At 37.8% G+C, this 18,143-nt stretch overlaps 1 protein-coding gene across 1 annotated transcript in view; it reads right to left on the bottom strand.

Annotated features, from left to right (window-relative positions):
- HPT1 (homogentisate phytyltransferase 1) overlaps window positions 1-17,914 on the bottom strand; it is a 63,839-nt gene extending 45,925 nt beyond the window's left edge. Inside the window, exons 1-6 of the mRNA XM_089141879.1 lie at window positions 17,512-17,914; window positions 13,777-14,063; window positions 13,530-13,613; window positions 13,362-13,436; window positions 12,982-13,065; window positions 9,773-9,862 (exon numbers count right to left, since the gene is read on the bottom strand). Of these exons, the coding sequence (XP_088998005.1) occupies window positions 9,773-9,862; window positions 12,982-13,065; window positions 13,362-13,436; window positions 13,530-13,613; window positions 13,777-14,063; window positions 17,512-17,593 (702 nt within the window). The 5' untranslated portion in view covers window positions 17,594-17,914. The remainder of the gene's footprint in view (window positions 1-9,772; window positions 9,863-12,981; window positions 13,066-13,361; window positions 13,437-13,529; window positions 13,614-13,776; window positions 14,064-17,511) is intronic.
- Between the last annotated feature and the right edge of the window lie 229 nt (window positions 17,915-18,143).

Genomic DNA, 18,143 nt, shown 5'->3' with positions numbered 1-18,143 from the left:
GTTGTGTTGTGGTGGTGTGATATAAAGGTCTAGAGTTGGAAAGAACACATTCTCCTTTAGGACTCTTCCCCTGGAGAGGTGTATGATAAGGGCAAGACTCATTAAAAATTACATCCATGGAGACAATGGTTTTCTTGGAAGGAGGATGATATTTTACCCTTTCTGAGTAGAAATATACCCCAGAAAAATGCAGCGTAGGCTACGGGGAGCCAGCTTACTTTGATGGGTTGTGATTCTGGCATATCATACACATCCATAAACCTTTGGGGGAATAACAAAAGAAGAGGCTCCCTGGAGAAGCTCAATAGGACATTTAAAACCAAATATCCTATTAGGCATCCTATTCATAAGGTAAGAGGTAGTGAATATAGCATCACTCCAGTATTGGTCAGGGTCATTCATAACAATCATAAGTGAACAGGCTATCTCTAAAAGATGCCGATTCTTCCGTTCGGCAACCCCATTTTGGACAGTTGTATCAACACAATTGGTCTAATGTAAAATGCCAAGTAAAAGAGATATCTATAAAATTCACCATCAAGATACTTTGTGCCATTGTCACTGCAAAGGATCTTCACAATGGCATTGAATTGAGTTTTAATCATATTATGAAAATCACGAAAACATTGAAAAACCTCATTTTTATGTTTTAAAAGATAAATCCATGTAGAATGAGAGTAACAATCAACAAAAGTGACAAAGTACTTATGACTAGTAATAGACACACATCGACAAGGGCCCCACACATCAGTATAAATTAGTCCAAAAGGAATAGAGTTTTTATTATGAAAAGAAGATAAATAAGTAAAACGACTCTGCTTCGCAAAAATGCAAGCTTCACAAAAAAATTCATCCTTTTTACAAGAATAATCTAAATCAGGAAATATTTTCTTAAGAGTTCCTGGAGGGGGGTGACCTAGCCTATGGTGCCACTAATGAAGGTCTGATATTACCGAATGGACATGATTGGAAGAAGTAGTCAAAGCATAAGTAGATCTTTCAATCGGCTCCAATAGATAAAGTCCATTGTCTAGTTTACCATGTCCAATCTCCTTCCCCGTGACCAGATCCTAGAAGACACAGTAAGATGGGAAAAATGTCACTTTACAATTCAAGTCATGTTTAAGACTACTGATAGAGAGCAAGTTAGTAGAGAAAGAGGGAACATGTAAAAGTTTACACAAAGAAAGTGATAGAGAAAGTTGAATGGTCCCTTTTCTAGCAATGGAAGAATAGGAACCATCAGCAATTTGAACTTTATCTTCTCCGAAAGTTGGAGCATAATGTAAGAAAAAAGAAGATGAACTTGTCATATGATTTGTGGCTCCTGTATCAATAATCCAGGGAGCATAAACTAAAAAAATATGGAAGCCTGTAAAAGTTTTACTTGAAATAGCAAGTAGGAGTTGGTATGGGTAGTGGAAGAAGTGGTAGAGGTTGTACCGGCAAGTAGAAGTTTGAGAATACGTCGCAAAGTAGCTAACTCCTCTTGTGAAAAACCAATGTCTGGAGAGGGTGTTGTGGAAACCGTATTAGAAAAATTAGCCTTCGGTTTTCCCTTTCTTTGTGCCCTTTTTTGTTCAAAATCAGCAGGTTTCCCATGGAGCTTCCAACAATTGGCCTTTGTATAATATGGTTTGTGATAGTGCTCACACTTGACAATCTCCTTAGTCGAATAAGATTTTGTGCTAATAGACTGTAAAGTTGATTTCTCCACAATAAAAGCATGAAGCATAGCTAATCGATGACTTTGCTCACACTGAAGAAGAGCATAAGATTGTTCTAGTGTAAGAAAAGGAAAACGACTTAATACTTGCACTCTGATCTGATCATATTCTACATTCAAACCTGTCAAGAAATCATATACCCGAATCTTATCAACATGCTTCCTATAGTAGCCACATCATCCAGATTAATGGGGTGATAGTCCCCATAATGATCCAATTCCTGCCAAAGAGATTGCAATTCAGCATAATATTAGGCCACAGTCAATTCCTTTTGCATGGTCTCATGAAGCTTCTTCCGTAACTTATAAACATGTGCATCATTCCCCAATTGTCCAAATGTTTCAATAGTAGCCTTCCAGACTTTGGGCTGCAATATTAGGTAATAAGTATCCAAAAGCAATATTTGGATTCATGGAATTTAAAAGAAATGACATAATAAGAGAATCAATCGAGATCCATTTATCATGTAAAACACCTGTGGTGGTAGGTTTGATAGTGGCGCCCATAATGTGTCCGACAAGTCCTCTTTCGGCAATAGTTCAGTAAGCAGATCGAGACTATATCAAATAATTTGTTCCATCAAACCTTACCAAAAGAGGATGAAAAGTGGAGTAATGTTCGGAGCCAGTGGAGATACTATTGGTAGTTGCCATACCTAACAAATTGTCTACAGTTCTTGAGTCTTCACCCTTTCAAAATAACTAAAACGTCACAGAATGCAATAGCCAAACCGCCCAAACAAATCTAGGGAATGATAAAATTCAAAATGTGCATATAAGGAACACCATGTTCATCTTCTTCTTCTTTTCTTTTCTCTTTTCTTCCCCCCCCCCCCTCAAAAGAGGCCCTCGGAATTATGGGAAATTACAAATAAACCCTTGAAAAAGTGTGAATTTGTAAAGAGGTCCCTAAAAATATGCAAATTTATAAATAAGTCCCTAAATTATGTAAATTTTCAACTAGATCCCTAAGAATATGCAAATTTACCAAAAAAGGCCCTAAAAATATATAAATTTACAAACAAAGACCCTGAAACAACATTATTTTTTCTTCCTATTTTTGGGCCAATAGAACCACAGGTTAGGGAGGAACTAACCAAAATATGGTTCAGTTAGAGTTGGGCTGGTCTGGTCCATGTTGGTTCAAGGGCTGAATAGCTTTTAAGGCGCTTTCAGCAGCAGAAGAAAAAAATTAAAAGGCGGAAGTAAGAGAAAGGTTAGTTCCAATGACCTGTGATAGGTTTTAGAAGAAGGTTCAAGCGATGGCTTCTGCGCAGAGATGATCTGAAATAGGTCTTGTTTCTGCGATAGGTTTCTGCAATAGGTTTCAGCGATGGCTTATAGGACTGGGGTTGCAGCGAGAGTTTCAGATGATGTTGGATGATAAGTTGATTTCATGCATATTATTTTATACGATTAATTTACTATATTTCCATGTATTTACAATTGTTTTATATCAATTTATCCTAATATGATATAAAAATGAATATGTTGCACCCTTTCCTTTAATTTCTATAATTTTGGTGATTTTATATATTTCCTAATAAATTCTAATTAAGATTTATTACTTTTACATGTAGGAAATTATCAATAAATCTGGGTATTATTGCAAGAGTCCTACCTCAAGTCAAAAACATAAAGAAAATGAGTCCTTGGATGATTCTATATTTTATTTCCTAATTAGGATTTGATCAAAGAAGGGAAAAGAGGAAAAAGAATCCAATTCAAATAAGGAAAACTCAAAAATCCCGTTTTTGAGTGTCTCTGTCCAGTTTTGATCAAGCCCTTCATCGGATGGTCATCCGGTGTCCGATTGAGCCGATTTTTGGAGGAGAGCTTCATGACTTCTTGATCTTCAAATCCAACGGTTGGATTGTTCATTGGAGATCTCTAAGTTAGTTCGATTCATACGTCAAAACACTCCTTGGTTAAGTCAGATAGGAACTCTGAGTTTAATTCAAACTCTGAGTTAAATTATCTAAAAAAGGAGAGCAAACTCCAGCAAGGGAGAGGACGTTTTTGGGAGCTTTGGAAGAGCATAAAGAACCTTCTTGGAGCTTTGGAGGAGCGGAGAGGTCGAACCAAGAGACATTGGTTGGCTTTGGAGATCTAAAGTTTGGGAATAAGTTTTTCTTCATCTTCTTTCAATGTTCACGAACTCTTCTGTTATTTTTTTTAATTTCTAGTATGAACTAATTTAATTTTTCTAGGGATCAGATGTAGCCTATCTTTGAATTCCCACCTTTGAATTCATCAATATAATTTTGAATATTGTTTCCTTTGATAGGTCTTTGTGATGGCTTCTAGGACGGGTTGCAGCGGATGATGATGTTGGTTGCAGCAGAACTTTTGCGATGGAGTAGTCGCAGCGGCGGTGGAGGTAGGTCTTCCTCAGTGAGAGAGATAGAGATTTTTCTTTTCTCTTTTTTCCTTTTCTTCTTCCTCTTCCCCTAATCGAACTTAGGCTCTGATGCCATGTTGAGAAACTAGATTTTGGTAAAATGGCTTAATTGATCAGTGTGATCTCAAGCCCTCTATTTATAATAAAGTGGAAAGAACACTTACATAAATACCCTTACAAGAAATAGAAATTTATATGAACAAAAACTCTAATAGAGAACTCCTAGTAGAACTCAACCAACACAGATTAAATATCTGATGCATAATTAGAAGTTTATAACAACAAGCCTTGTCCAGCTAAATGGGGTAAGGTACATGGATCCTTACCTTCTAATTTGCTATATTTGAGGCTAGACTAGATACAAAGCCTATTCTTTCTCACCACCTTTCCAAAGGTTACCTTAGGTTTACCCCTCGTTCTTCCAATTCCTCGATCTTGGAATAAATAGCTTCTCCATACAGGGGGCATTTAAAGGCCTCTGTTGAATGTGGTCATACCACCTCAATCGACTTTCTCAGAGCTTAAAATTTATCGGAGCTACTCCTAGACCAGTTCCAATATGATCATTCCTAGCCTCATCCTTCCAAGTTTTGCAACTCATCTATCTTAGCATCCTCATTTTAGCTATACTGAGTTTATCTAAAAGAAAATCTTACTATATAAATCCCAATTAACAAACTATAAAATTCTACATTATCTTTAAAGTTCAGACATAGAATAGTATCTCCTATTTTATCTCCTTACAAGCTAGACTTGGGGTCCATCAAATAGGAAGAATAATATCCCTAGGTTACTGTTGATGTTACTGTAGCATGACTAGTAACTGGTTATGCTACATCAGGGACACTGTTTAATCTTCTTTTTATCTTTTCCTACCATTTAATTTTATATTTTTGTCTTTTTTACTTTTAGTGATGTCACTCATAGAGCACTAAAATCATTTCAGTGTCTAATAAAATGTGCTTTGGTTAGAGTGACCAATTAATTTGGTACTACAGCGAAAATATTTTTCTTACTGAAATTTCTGGTCTCTTTCTACTCATCTGCATTTTATAGCACCATTTTAAGATGATTTTTCCCCCCATTGCATGAAAGTGTAATCTTTTTCTTCATATAGCATGGTGATCTATTCATCTTAGCATCAAATAAAAATTTGTTTTAAACCAGATGAGATACACTGACTATTAAAAATTCCAAAATTCTACATCCATTTTATGATTTTCATCCACCCTAAACTTATACATGGAAGCATATCTTCAATCTCCCCCTCTTCTTGATATGTCCAAAATGATAACCATCAGAAAAAATTGATCAGCAGAAAAAATGCTTTTTCTTGCCATCGGCAAACTTTGATAGGCATATGCGGGTGCATCTTATAAAAGATCGCAGATTGATCTCACTGATCGAATTTCATCCAAGAAGTGCTTAAAAGTGAGTCAAGATCTTGTAAGACTACCATGGTTGTCAAGGCAACAAGTCGACCAAAGCAGTTGCTAATGGTACCTGATTTAGGTAGTATGTTGTGTAACAAAAGCAAAAGAGGGATAGCCAAAGGGCAATATAATGAAAATTAAATTGAACAAATACAACCACCGGCCATGTGTGGATGTGGCCCCCATTTATTTTGAGGAGGATGTTGTGCTTAACTTGTTGGGCTTGGCCCCCCCTCCATCCAACACCGGGGGCCCGGTCTCCTTGAGTGTCAAGGCTCTCCTTCCTCCGACGGGTGGACTCTTCCCGCATGATCCTATTAGCATCTAGTCAATGCGCCAAGTCACGCACCACCGGCGGTTGGTTATAGATGAAATATGGAGTTCAAAATGAGCTTCCATATCCAGATATGAGTTCAAGGCTTGAGATAAGAATGTCCAAATTAGTAATAATTTACTGAACCGTCAAGTCATCAACATAAATCCATAAAGTATATAATGTAATTGAAATTAGTACTAGAAGTAGAAGCATGTTTTGATACCTAGGGTTCTCCATCATCTTCAACCTAGCTTTCTTGTAGTTAGAGCCATTATCAGTCACAATTTGGACCACATTCTCCACTCTAACCTCCTTCACCACTTGCTTCAACAATTTGTAGATGTATTTTGCATCCTTATTCTCATTAGATGCATCTACTGACTTGAGGAACATTATCCTCCCATCACAATTCAGCATGAAATTGATGATTGACTGTTTAGTGGGCCTAGTCCAACCATAGTCAATGTACTCATTCAAGTCCTATTTATGCTTAGGCAAATACACAGTATATATCTCATGTGGGGTGGACCACTATACACCCCTCCCAACCTTGACTATCTCCTCAATAATATCCCTGCAGTAGGATCTTTCGGCTGCATGTGTTGGAATACTATAGTACATAGACCATTTGGAGAAAGCCTTCCCACTTTCTACTTCACACTCCTTGAAAAGTGCTTTAACTTCCTTTTCTTTTGCTCTGGCCTCCTAAATAAGGCAGGATCATTATGAAGAATCTCAAGATCTAGATCTATAATAAGTGCTAATGAAGTGAACCCCATGTTGGGGCCCGTGGGATAGAAATCTCCTCCCTCACACTCTTGACTCCTCCTTATAGGGACTTTGGGAGCTGTTTGTGCCTCCCATGCCTGCTAACTCTCTAGATGACCCACAACCCAAAACCCCTTATTATCTCCTTATCTCATCAATCCTCATCTTCTTCTTACTCATTATCATTGCCCTCCTCAAGTGCGGAATTTGAATCAGGCTCAAATCCATACTCTCCTAGCTCTGGAAAGTCATCTAGGCATAGATCCTTGAACTCCCCCCTTTGTATTCTTAGCCAAGTATGAATCCATTGCCTTCTTGATCTCTGAAGGAACCTTTTCACATCCTATTTACATCCTTACTTCCCCCAACTAGATGCAGCGTCAATCTAGTGGCTCCACCTCCCTTATTTGTTTCTTGTAAATAATTGCACTCACTCTTCTTTTTATCGGCTTTCAGTGGCCTCCCGTGTTGCTAGGCTTTGTTTGACATTTTTCAAAGAGTTTCTGATACAAGAAATACACACCAAGTACCTTAAAAAAAAGCACTCCAATAAGCTCAAAAAATTACATACATGCTTCTATAAATAATCTCCTATTTTTAAATGTATAATAGAAATGAATTAGTTTTTTAATGTTTAAATAAATTTTAAAAATATTTTAATATTTTTCAAACAACTAAAATTAATAATAAACAACAAAAAAATCTGATTCAACACCATCAGAGCATAGATCAAGTGATGGTGTCTTATATTCATCAATTTGAGGCTCACACATGAGTGTATACATACATATTTTAGAAACAATTTTTAAAAAAAAAAAAAATAGTAGCAATATCCAAAAATTAATTTTAACTTCACATAATCATAGATCAACAACACTCTAGACTAAACATACTTTAATTTGAAAACAACCTAAGTTGATTTGAGGCATAAACAAAACAAAAATAAAAAATGGGGAATTTGTTAACTCAACTTGTTTGATTCTCAAAAACCCAACAATGGAGGAGCAAGAGTGGAGTTGGAATGAAAAGGAGTTGTTAAAATCAGCTCAAATGAGGGTAGAAACCAAACGAAATCAGAGAAAATGCTGGGAAGGACCTGAAATTCCAGTGGCGGAACGAGTGGAACTTCGCAGGTTCCACTCGAAAAGAGTAACTTCTATAACCATTCAGATATCGTTTCAGCCGGTACTGAAATTTCGTGTTGTATAAACCATAAACAAAATTCAGTCGAAACTTGCGAAATTTCAACCAAAATTTTCCATTTTGGGAACCTCAAAACAAAAAACTAGGGGACCGAAGAAAAACCGAAGTTTTGATCGAAACCATCGAAATTTTGTCGAAAATGGGAAATTTGGTGGAAACCTGAGAAATTTCGTGGTGGAAACTTGAGAAATTTGGTGGTGAAAACCTGAGAAATTTTGTGGAAACCTGAGACTTTTTCCCACAAGTTTCATAACTTTCACAAATTTTCCATTTTTTTGTTTCTTTCATGTTTCCCAAAATACCACGACAAATACCCCCTTCATTAAAACTTCCCTATCTAAATTGCGTATTCCCTCATACTGGTAATCTTAGGCATGTTGATGACTAGACTTACAAAGTTGCAATTGTCAATTATCTTGACAACCATAGGCATAAAATGTCATGGGATGTCTATGTTTGTTGGTTGGAGGAGAGAATGTTACGGTATAGTACTACTCAACTCACAGGATGGATCCACCGAGGCACTCCTCTTGGCACTGAATTGTACTTTCCTTTTATTGTTAGTTACTTTGTATTTGATGTTTTGATATTAGAAATTATATATTGAATGTTATGTACTTAAGTAGTTAAGTTTATAGTGTACTTCTCAAACAACTCTACATTGATGTTATGTACATTGAATGACATATCTACATTGACATTTTTAGCAAAATGCATGTGCCAATGTGTTATTTGCACTCTAATTAGCTCAAATGCAAAGTTCCACCTAAAATACTCCCTAAAACCTATCGAAACTTCACAAAAAAATCCTAAGTTTCCTCGAAATTTTTCAGTTTCCCATCTAGGTTTCCCATTTTCCTCCGGTCAAAACTTGAGTTTCCCTTGAATTTTTTTTTTATGTTATAGACCGAAATTTCAGTCAAAACCATTAAGACCATTAACTTCAACAGAATCTTGGAGTTTTGTCTCATTTTCTGAAAATGTAGGCATTTCGACCAAAATTTCAACTGTTTCAATTGAAATTTATTCCATAGATCGCATTATTCCAAATAATTCTCTATCAAATGCTTCTCAAATCCAAAATAAATAATTATTACATTCATATATGGTTTTGTAGAATAAAGTTTGAAGTTTTAAAAAAAAATCCGAAATAAAAGGTTTAGGTACAAAATGTCAAAAGAGTATCCGCTTTAGCACCTGGTAGCAATACAACACACAACGCGACAAAATGGCAGTGCCTAGGTGATAAAGCGGCTGACATCTTGCATGTGAAAAATGCGGCTCAATGCCTAGGTAGACACCTTGACAACAAGGAAGATTACAAGAATGCCATTTTACTAAAGTGGAACCTCTAGCATGCCTTCTAATTTTCTATGATTTTGAACTCGCTTCTAATGCAATCCTTCTTTTTCACTAGACCAGTCAGATCAATGCAAATTCCTTTACCGTGATGACACCCCAATAACTGTTATGTAGCTTAATCAAGATAGACTGTACAATGCATTCAATACAGAGGAATTACATGCACAATAATTAGATATCCAATGATTCCATCCTTTTGTTAGGAATTCTGCCCCATAGGAGGGTGTAACATCACATAATCAAACTAGAGAACAGCTGAGCAAAAGTGGAGTAAAGGAAAACCCCAAAAAAAGGGGGGGGGACAGGTTGGGGAAGGAACACATAATTATGCAGGGATTTAAGAGTTACCAAGTTTACATGTGAGGCCCTGCATACAAAGTGGTTAATTTCTTCAACCTAATAGAAGTATATTTCTACCCAGGTGTTTCTTGACTACCACAGATAAACCACATGGCTTCTATTTGTTTTAGGTGAAAAAAAAAAAAAGAGATTTATTCCCAAATGCTTGTAGAGAAATTGTTTAGATTATCCTTGGGGAAAAGCAGGGAGGGGAATAAACTCACATTGATTGAATATGCAGTGCCAAGCAAAAAGCTGATGAATAAGGCCCAAAATAATGGCCAAGAACCAACAACATATCCAACCAAAAAACTCTGCAAGAAAAGGGAACAGATTTGTCATACACAAACCACATTGCACCTTGGATGGTAACCCAAGAAAAATAAATATGCTCTGAGGTCTACAATGTGCATACATGAAGAAAGCCTAGTTGACACAGATCAGCACCAAAGGAAGGTACTCTACAAAGTATCAAAGAAGGTCGAAGAGAAACATGACTAAGTCATTACTCAGTGCCATTATTCTGTCAATGAGTCAACTCAATCTTATGATTCTTCAATTAACTAATACATTTGGCTCAAACCAAGCCCATGCATGGGTGGTTACTGGTTCTTACTAAAAATCAGCAGTAACTGTAGCTAATTTAGGGTCCCCCCCCCCCTTTGTTCTATCTTTTTTTGGGTGGTAATCATTTAATAGAATTGGGAAAAAAAGGGGGGGGGGGGGATCTGAACACTCCCAAGATATGTTGAATCACTTGATTGCTAGAGAAATTCTAGTCCCTTTTTGCTCATGCCATTTGTGGACATGGTAGTAGGATAGACTTAGAGTTTCACTTTTCCCCCTTCTTTTTTGGTGAAAACCCTTTTCACTCTTTCACAGTTTTACCTTTAGGTTTTTAATATCATTATAGGTAAAGAAGAACTATGTCAATTAATGACAAGTCACATCATTCTCACTCCTTGAACTTGGCAACACAAACTGAAACCCTAGAAAACTTATTTGTTTTCACAGTGTTCTTTTCTACCACCATCCATTGGAGGCCATACCCTCGTTGTTGAGCATTTTAGATGACAACAATCACTATGCCACATGACCTGCACCTCCTCAGTCTGTGGCCCACTATCATTGCTGTTTCACCTTTGTCTGCCAGCCTCTCCAACCACTGGAACTATGCTGCTGCTCCCTCTTTAGTGCAACCAAGTTCATTTCCCACTACCTCAACCCTTGGTTGCTCATGTTCCCACCACAACCAACCGAAAGTTACCCCCCAATTCCACCAGCGCTGCCAATGCTCGTCACACCATGGTCCACAGGTCACCCCGCCTCTCCTGCTGGCTCTGACCACCAGCACAGCCTCTGTTTGCCGCTGGCTTCTCTACAACCAGATGCTGTGCATTTACCACTGGCCCATCTAGCCCCTGGTGCTGCGTTTCATCATCCCCATGAATCATCTAGGTTGTTGCACCAACTGCTGGTCTCTACTGCCTCTGCCTTCTTCTGTTGTCAGGTGTTCCTTTCTCTAGACACCATGGCTTAGAAAATGCTATTGACACCACCATAATTTGGTTGTTCAAGTACTCATGGGCATTCAAATACTCTTCAACCTTGTCCCATCAAGCTGAATGGCCAGAACAACCTCACTTGGTCCTGTAGTTGTCTTCTAACTCTCCCAGGACATAAATACTGGGGTCTCTTTACAAGGGAAACTCCCAAGCCTACAGCATCTGCTGCAGCTACTACATGGTTGTCTAACAATGCATTGGTGATGTCATTCCTAATAAATTCTATTGAGTTATGCCATTACAAACTTTGTTCTCTTATTCTGACAAGGAACTATGGGATGTCGTCCACCAGACCTATACGAGAGTGCACAACACAAAGACATATGAGTTACACCAACAGGTTCAAACATTTCTCTAGAGGAGTCCTCTCACTGCCTTTTATACTGCCCTGACCACTCTCTACCAACTATTAGACTTCTATTATCATGCTCCCATGGTTCATCCTGATGATGCTGGTACATTTCAGAAGGAGAGAGATATCAAACTTGTGTGATACATACCTCAATACACCAACTGCACTTATCACTGCAGATTCCTCCAAGGCTCCTACTCCCCATGAAGTGTCATTATTGCGACCACCTTGGAAGCTTCATGGCCATTCTAGGGAGCACACAATCCTTAACAGGGTAGCACTCATTCCCAAGATAATCTACCCAAAGCACCTGATTCTTGCTATACTTCTACTATGGCACCCTTCCCTTCAGATTAGATAGCTGTCATCCAAAAATTGGTGATGACTGAACAATAGCTCCTTCTCTTTCCCTGTCCTTTACCTTGCTCAGTCAAGTAATTTCCAAGCTTCTTCTGTGAGTTGTTTACGGTTGGTCGACTCTGAAGCCACTGACCACATAAGAAGTAACTTAGCAGGCTTCCGTACCTATGACTCTTGAGGCTACTCACCACGTGACTAGTAACTCAGCAGTCTTCCACACCCACTCTTCTTAAACTAGTATGGGAAAGGTTTCTGTTGCCAATGGGTCTGCGTCGGCATTGGTGAAGGCCCAGTTTCATGTTCTTCCTCATCTTTCTCTGATTGGTTTCTATGTCCCGAAGTTATGTGCCAATTTATTATGCACTTACCATTTAACTTGCAAATTTAACTGCTCGGTTTACCTTTCTCTCCACTCATTTCTTGTTTCAAGATCTAATGACAGGCACAACAATTGGGTGCCTCCAAGGAACAGGCATATTGTTGAAACCAGGGCCTCCTTTCTGCGCCCCTGTATGTTGCATTTTGCTCTGTTAATTTCAGATACTCTGTGTTTTTTTTTTTTTTTCTTCTTTCCCTTTTGAGGTCCTTTGTGCCCCTTCCTAGTGGTAATGAATTTTTTTATTTACATGGAAAAAAAAAAATTTGAATGAGAAGTTTTGTCATAATCAATAACTCTGTAATATCAAACTAAGCAACAGAGATGCAAGTCAGGCCATCTTCAGCCTCAGATTTGGACACATCACAGAAGCACTTTGAATTGGCCGCATTGGAGATACATCAATTACATAATGCAGACTGGCCAAGTTGTACTACCACACAAAGATATTATGTAGGTACAGGGCAGTTATATAGAAGAGAAGGATCAAAATGCATTATACCTAATGTGTTTAACAATTGTAGCAGTATAGGACCAAACAAAATTGAGTAGATACTTTGTAAAAGAAAGAAAGAGGGGCCAATAAAAAGAACAATGGAAGTTGAAAGAAGTAGAAAAATGAAAAAATCCTGACAAAAAGGCTACTTCCTAATTGGATTGGACTACATGCACTCTACTGAGCAAAATGAAATCAATACAGGAACATGAAAACTCATATGAACTTGTAAGAACTACTTTCAAAGTAGATTTGCTCAATCAGACAACTTTTGTTAAAAATACCATAATGGCGAAAGAAATAACGATTGTGGCACCCATGGAAACAGAATATTCTCCAGATGCAAGTGGAAGATATGGCTTGTTAACCTGGGGAAAAAAAGAAAGAAGAACTGAGCCCATTAGTTCTCAAAACAGTTTCCAATAAAATGTTATACACGTACACACAGAGAGCCACAGATCGTGTGCCCCCAAGCTAGATGGAGCCTAACATGGTTCATAAACCCATTCTTTCAGGATATCTAAAATATGCATCAGACAACCCACAAATGAATTGCAAATCCTTCCTTAATATGACTTAGATGTTCAAAAATGCTTCTTTAACTGAATAACAGTTAGTAAGTTGGATAAGTAACTTCAATTAGACATATGTACTAACGAACTACCTTGTCTATTGGTATGTCAAATAGTTGGTTTAAACCAACAATGTAGACATTCATGAAAAGAGCAGCAACTATTGCCTGCAAAAAGGAAAAATATGGGTAATGGTAAAGCATAAATTCATTAAATAATCCAGTAATAATTTCACTTTGATCAGTCTTTGGGACCATTACCTCCAGTAACCCAATGAAAAACAATGGAGAGAAATCTGACCAACTCTTGACAGCAAGTAGAGAAACTGAGATTATGCTCATTGCCTGGTTGTAAATAAGTTACATAAGTCTGCTATAAGTCTTCACAGATGTTTTAGGACACTAAAAACAGGTGTAACAAACAAATGAATCACCAATAGGAGAATAACAGAAAAGGACAGAAAGTAGCATTCCAGTAAGAATTGATTATATTTGAAGTAGACTTAACTGTGCCAATAACTGTGTGGGGCCGAGAAAACCGGTAAAAAACATTTAAGGCAGTTTTTATAGATTCCCAGACGTCCTTTGGATTATAAGCCTCAGGCTCGGATTCTATAGAGTGTCCTGAGGTGGCAAACATGGCATACTTCTTGTCATATTTCTGATAAGATGCTGACTTTAATCCAATGCTTCCATCTTTATGGTTCGCCATATATCCTTCCAGTTTTCCAAAGTTGTATGCTTTCAGGCTGGTCCATGATCTTTGATTTGAAACTTGAAGTGGTACAAGGCAACCTAGAACATCAGTGACTAGAAATCAATTAGATGATACCCAGACATCAAACTGCGTTCAGTGGAAATTTGGAACAAATACCAGGTAAAAGATGAAGATAGTTTAATATACAGAAGGTACATCTTCAAAGATTCATGGGGTCCAGAGGCAAACTCAATCTGTTCCACTTCGTCTTTCATCAAAACAGGACCCAGTAAAACAAATCTATAACAAGATATTCCATCACCTTTTAAATATAACCCAAAAACGAAATAAGCAAATAGATTACACTCTCATGACCATTCACAGTGAGGTTGTCATTTGGTGTGTAACACTAAAAGCTTGAGCCAGCATGAGGAGACAGGTTCAAGCCATTAGTGGCCACTTTGTGCAGAAATCCTTCCCAACAACACCTTGTGAAAAGCAGAGTTTGACCAGGTTACAGCCTTTTTGGTGTGATTATTATTTTCTTTCTTCTTCTTTTTTCCACCTTTTTTGAGGAGGTGGTGGGCATGATCATTTGATCCCTTTTCTTTCCATCCCCCAACCTACCCGCTCTTCTGAGGGGAGTGGGTATCATCAATCAATTTGTCAAACATTTTCTTAATAGATTTCCCAGATGAATCGCATCAAATGTTGAGTTGCGAACCCCTTGAGTCATGTGTGCTTATAAACTTTGGTAAACCATAATCATTAACCTTGCAAGGATCATCAAGAAAAATAGAAATCAGCATGTGTTATAGGAGGGGAAAACCCTTAATACTACAGTCTTTTGTTGTATAACCTTACAGATACTCTACCAGAAGGCATTTGACTTGAGTAGTTAGAGACATTCCCTAGTAACTAAAAGATCATAGACCTTACCTACTTTACAACTGGGCCAAGACCACCCGCTTTAAAGGATACATCCCCCACCAAGCCTTCACTGTCTGAGAACCTTCTCCCAGTGCCTCTCCACCCAGTCAATGCTCCTTCACCGTAACATGTGACCTAGTGGTAGTGGCTCAAACTAAGTGGAGGGAAAGAAGGCAATGGCCGAAGACAATGTTTAAAACATCCCCCCTGAGATCATCAATGGTAGTCCTTCAGAACCCACTAGACGCCACTGCATTTTCTGCTCTGAAGCCAAAACCATTCCCCATCTCTTCTTTGCTCACCATTTCTCCAAAACCATTTGGCTCCTAGTGCTTTCCTCCATTTGGCATAGATCCAGACATCCTAAACCCTCTGGTGCTGAGTCTGGTTGGATTGCCTCTTCCTTTGGAGGTACTACAATAGTTGACATCACAAGGAAGCTAATGTTCTGTGCTTGTATTTCACACATTTGGATGGAGCATAACTTAAAAGACACACCCTCAAATTCCACTCTATTGACCAGATTTGGAAGGCCATCTCGAAGGATGTTTCCTCCAAACTCCCTCTTTTGCCTGTTAAACCTCTAGTGGATACCCCAAGGAATAGGCATATCATTTTTACCTGAGGTTTAGATAGCTCTCTGTTGTTAGCCCCCTGTCTCTCTATGCTTGGGGCTCTCCCTCCCCCCATCTCTCCCTCCCCCCCCCCTTGTATTCTCTTCTTCTTCCCTTCAGGGTGTTTACAATATATCTTTATTCACCACAAAGAAAATGTACAAGACCAAAGACCTTATTCAAGGGGTTTTGTACTTCTCCAGTTGTTCATTAGTATTTTCATTTCATCAGAAAAAAAAGGGACCAAAAAGACCTGGTATTTTCAGCGCATAAATTGATATTAAGAGTTAAGCTGCACTTTGGTTCCTCTACCTAGCACTAGAAGGCTGTCTACACCATTTTAAACAAATCAAACTTTTTCATTTCTTTCCTGCCAACCAAAGAAATAATTCTATTGAAATGGGACACAATGAGTCTCATATATAAGGAACAAAAGATCTAGGCACCTGAATCAGATATTACTCGATGAACTTGTTTGCATGCCCCTAAAATGGCCCAGTATGAGATGCCACATAGGATCAGCTACAGCCTCAAAAAAGACAACAAACAGTTACCAGTAATGATCCAAGCTAAGTGAGCTAGACCATGGTTCAAAATTTAGGCAAAACATATTGGTTTAGATAGAACCAAACTAATAGAAACCAAAAGCAAAATGATATGCAACTTAAGAAAACTTTTCCAGATGATGATGAAACAATACAAACCAGCTAAAATTTGAACTATTGCGATTCATTTCTTCCAAACCTTTTCCACTATATGCCTGCAAGGTCTGGGAACCCAGATCTTTTGACAAAATCCTTCAGATAACAAATGGATAAGGCTGGGTCCTTGACATTGGAGCATCGGCTGCAATCTTTGGTGGTTTTGTGCAACATTAACGCAAATTCTGAATGTGCCACTTACTCTCCCACCAACATGGCCCAAATTTTGATACCAAAATTACCCAAATTCCAAAATATTCCAGCTTAGGTGAGGGTTGAAACCCCAGTGAAGTCCTAAAGTATTAACTAAATTCCAAAAATCATCTAGAAGGCAATGTAGAATTTGGGAGAACAAATTGCAAGAGATAAATAGCATTTTAAAAAATCCAAGTTGGTGGTACATCGTAGTTGTTTACACTATACTGAAATAAACCAACAACAGGACATGGATATCACTGAAGTAAGCATGATTGTATTGTTACTGTGAACATGGAAGCCTTAAAGGTTTACTACAATGGTTATAGACATGCATAAGTATCCATGGCATGCAGAACAACACTGAAATTGTCACCTAGGCACCCAACTGGACCCTAGTTTAGCATATTATCAGAAGAGTGGCAACATATGAAAAAAAAATAATCTTTAAATAATGTAAAAAATTTGAGATACATAAAACCATAATAAGAATTTTCTTTGCTACGGTTGAGAAGAAGCTTCACACTGAAGTTTAGTCATTCAAAGGTGAAAATTCTTTCCTCAGAAATTATCCGTTACACTGACAGTATAATGACACCTAATAACTGCCTTTCTTCTTCTAAGTGTAATAATTTTCCCAGCACTTATGCATTCGATATTACATCCCAAAAACACAATGCATACTTATTGTGAGTTTATACCCCCCCCCCCCCAAAAAAAAAAAAAAAAGGGTCGCATATACAACTCTGGGACACCACTCAGAAATCCACAGTTTTTACTAGAAATTGTAGAACTCTATCAAAGTAAGATGATTTTCATTTTATCCTCTATGTCCAGGAAATTGAAGAAGAATAAACCCTTTACACCACTTCATAAGCATTAATCAGGGAGAACGAGAGAGACACATCATGCTCAACTTAGGCATCTCCCATTTCCATCCCTTTTTCTGTATGAACTTGCAAAAGCTATTAAACAAAAAGATAACCAAAACCCAAGTGGAATAAAGTAGAAAAAAATTCAAGTCCAAAAAATTTAACAACCCAAAAGTAGAAATTTGAAATTTAGTAGCAGAAATTATAACTGAGCTAAGCTTTTTAAGGTCGTACCCTTTGTTACAGCAGATAATCCGCCAGGAGAACATTGAAGGCAGGAAGGCATGGTTAAAGAACCACGAAGTAGAGACTCCATAATTTTTCAAGCTAACGTAGAGCACTGCAAAACCACCATTCATTCAATCATAAACTTCATGATGAGTCTCCAACGCAACAAGAGCCGTATCGTAAGTACGACGGCAACTAAATCAGTCACGTTCTGGTCCTGGACGGGTAGAGGACTGTGCTCTGCTGTCACTCTCCCTCCACCACATATTCCAGAAGAAAACTCTTGATGTACCTTTTGAAATAAATCTTTCTAATCAGGGTAAAGGATCTGAAGCGATTTTCTAGCTCCATAACTGAAAATTCAGCTTACACTAATCTAGTTTTGTTGATAAATTTTCCTTGTTTTGCCGCCTCATGTGTTTAGAAGGCTTTATCAATTCTAGTAATTTTTTCATTTGAGCAAAAAATACATTGAAAATTCAGCTGTTGAAACATTTCGTTTTTGTCACTAGTGAAAAGTTAGGTAGTGGTGAGGGCCCATTTGATAATGTTCTTAGAGAATATTTTTGGTATTCTTCTATTTTTTTAGAAATGGAAAAATCAGTTAGAGGCCTTTGTTAAATCGGTTCATTCTTTTG

Source organism: Hakea prostrata, chromosome 1 (genome assembly GCF_041222555.1).
Source record: "Hakea prostrata isolate BN-2017 chromosome 1, UWA_Hpros_2, whole genome shotgun sequence".
Lineage (NCBI taxonomy): Eukaryota > Viridiplantae > Streptophyta > Magnoliopsida > Proteales > Proteaceae > Hakea > Hakea prostrata.
This window is presented reverse-complemented; position numbering and strand designations above follow the sequence as displayed.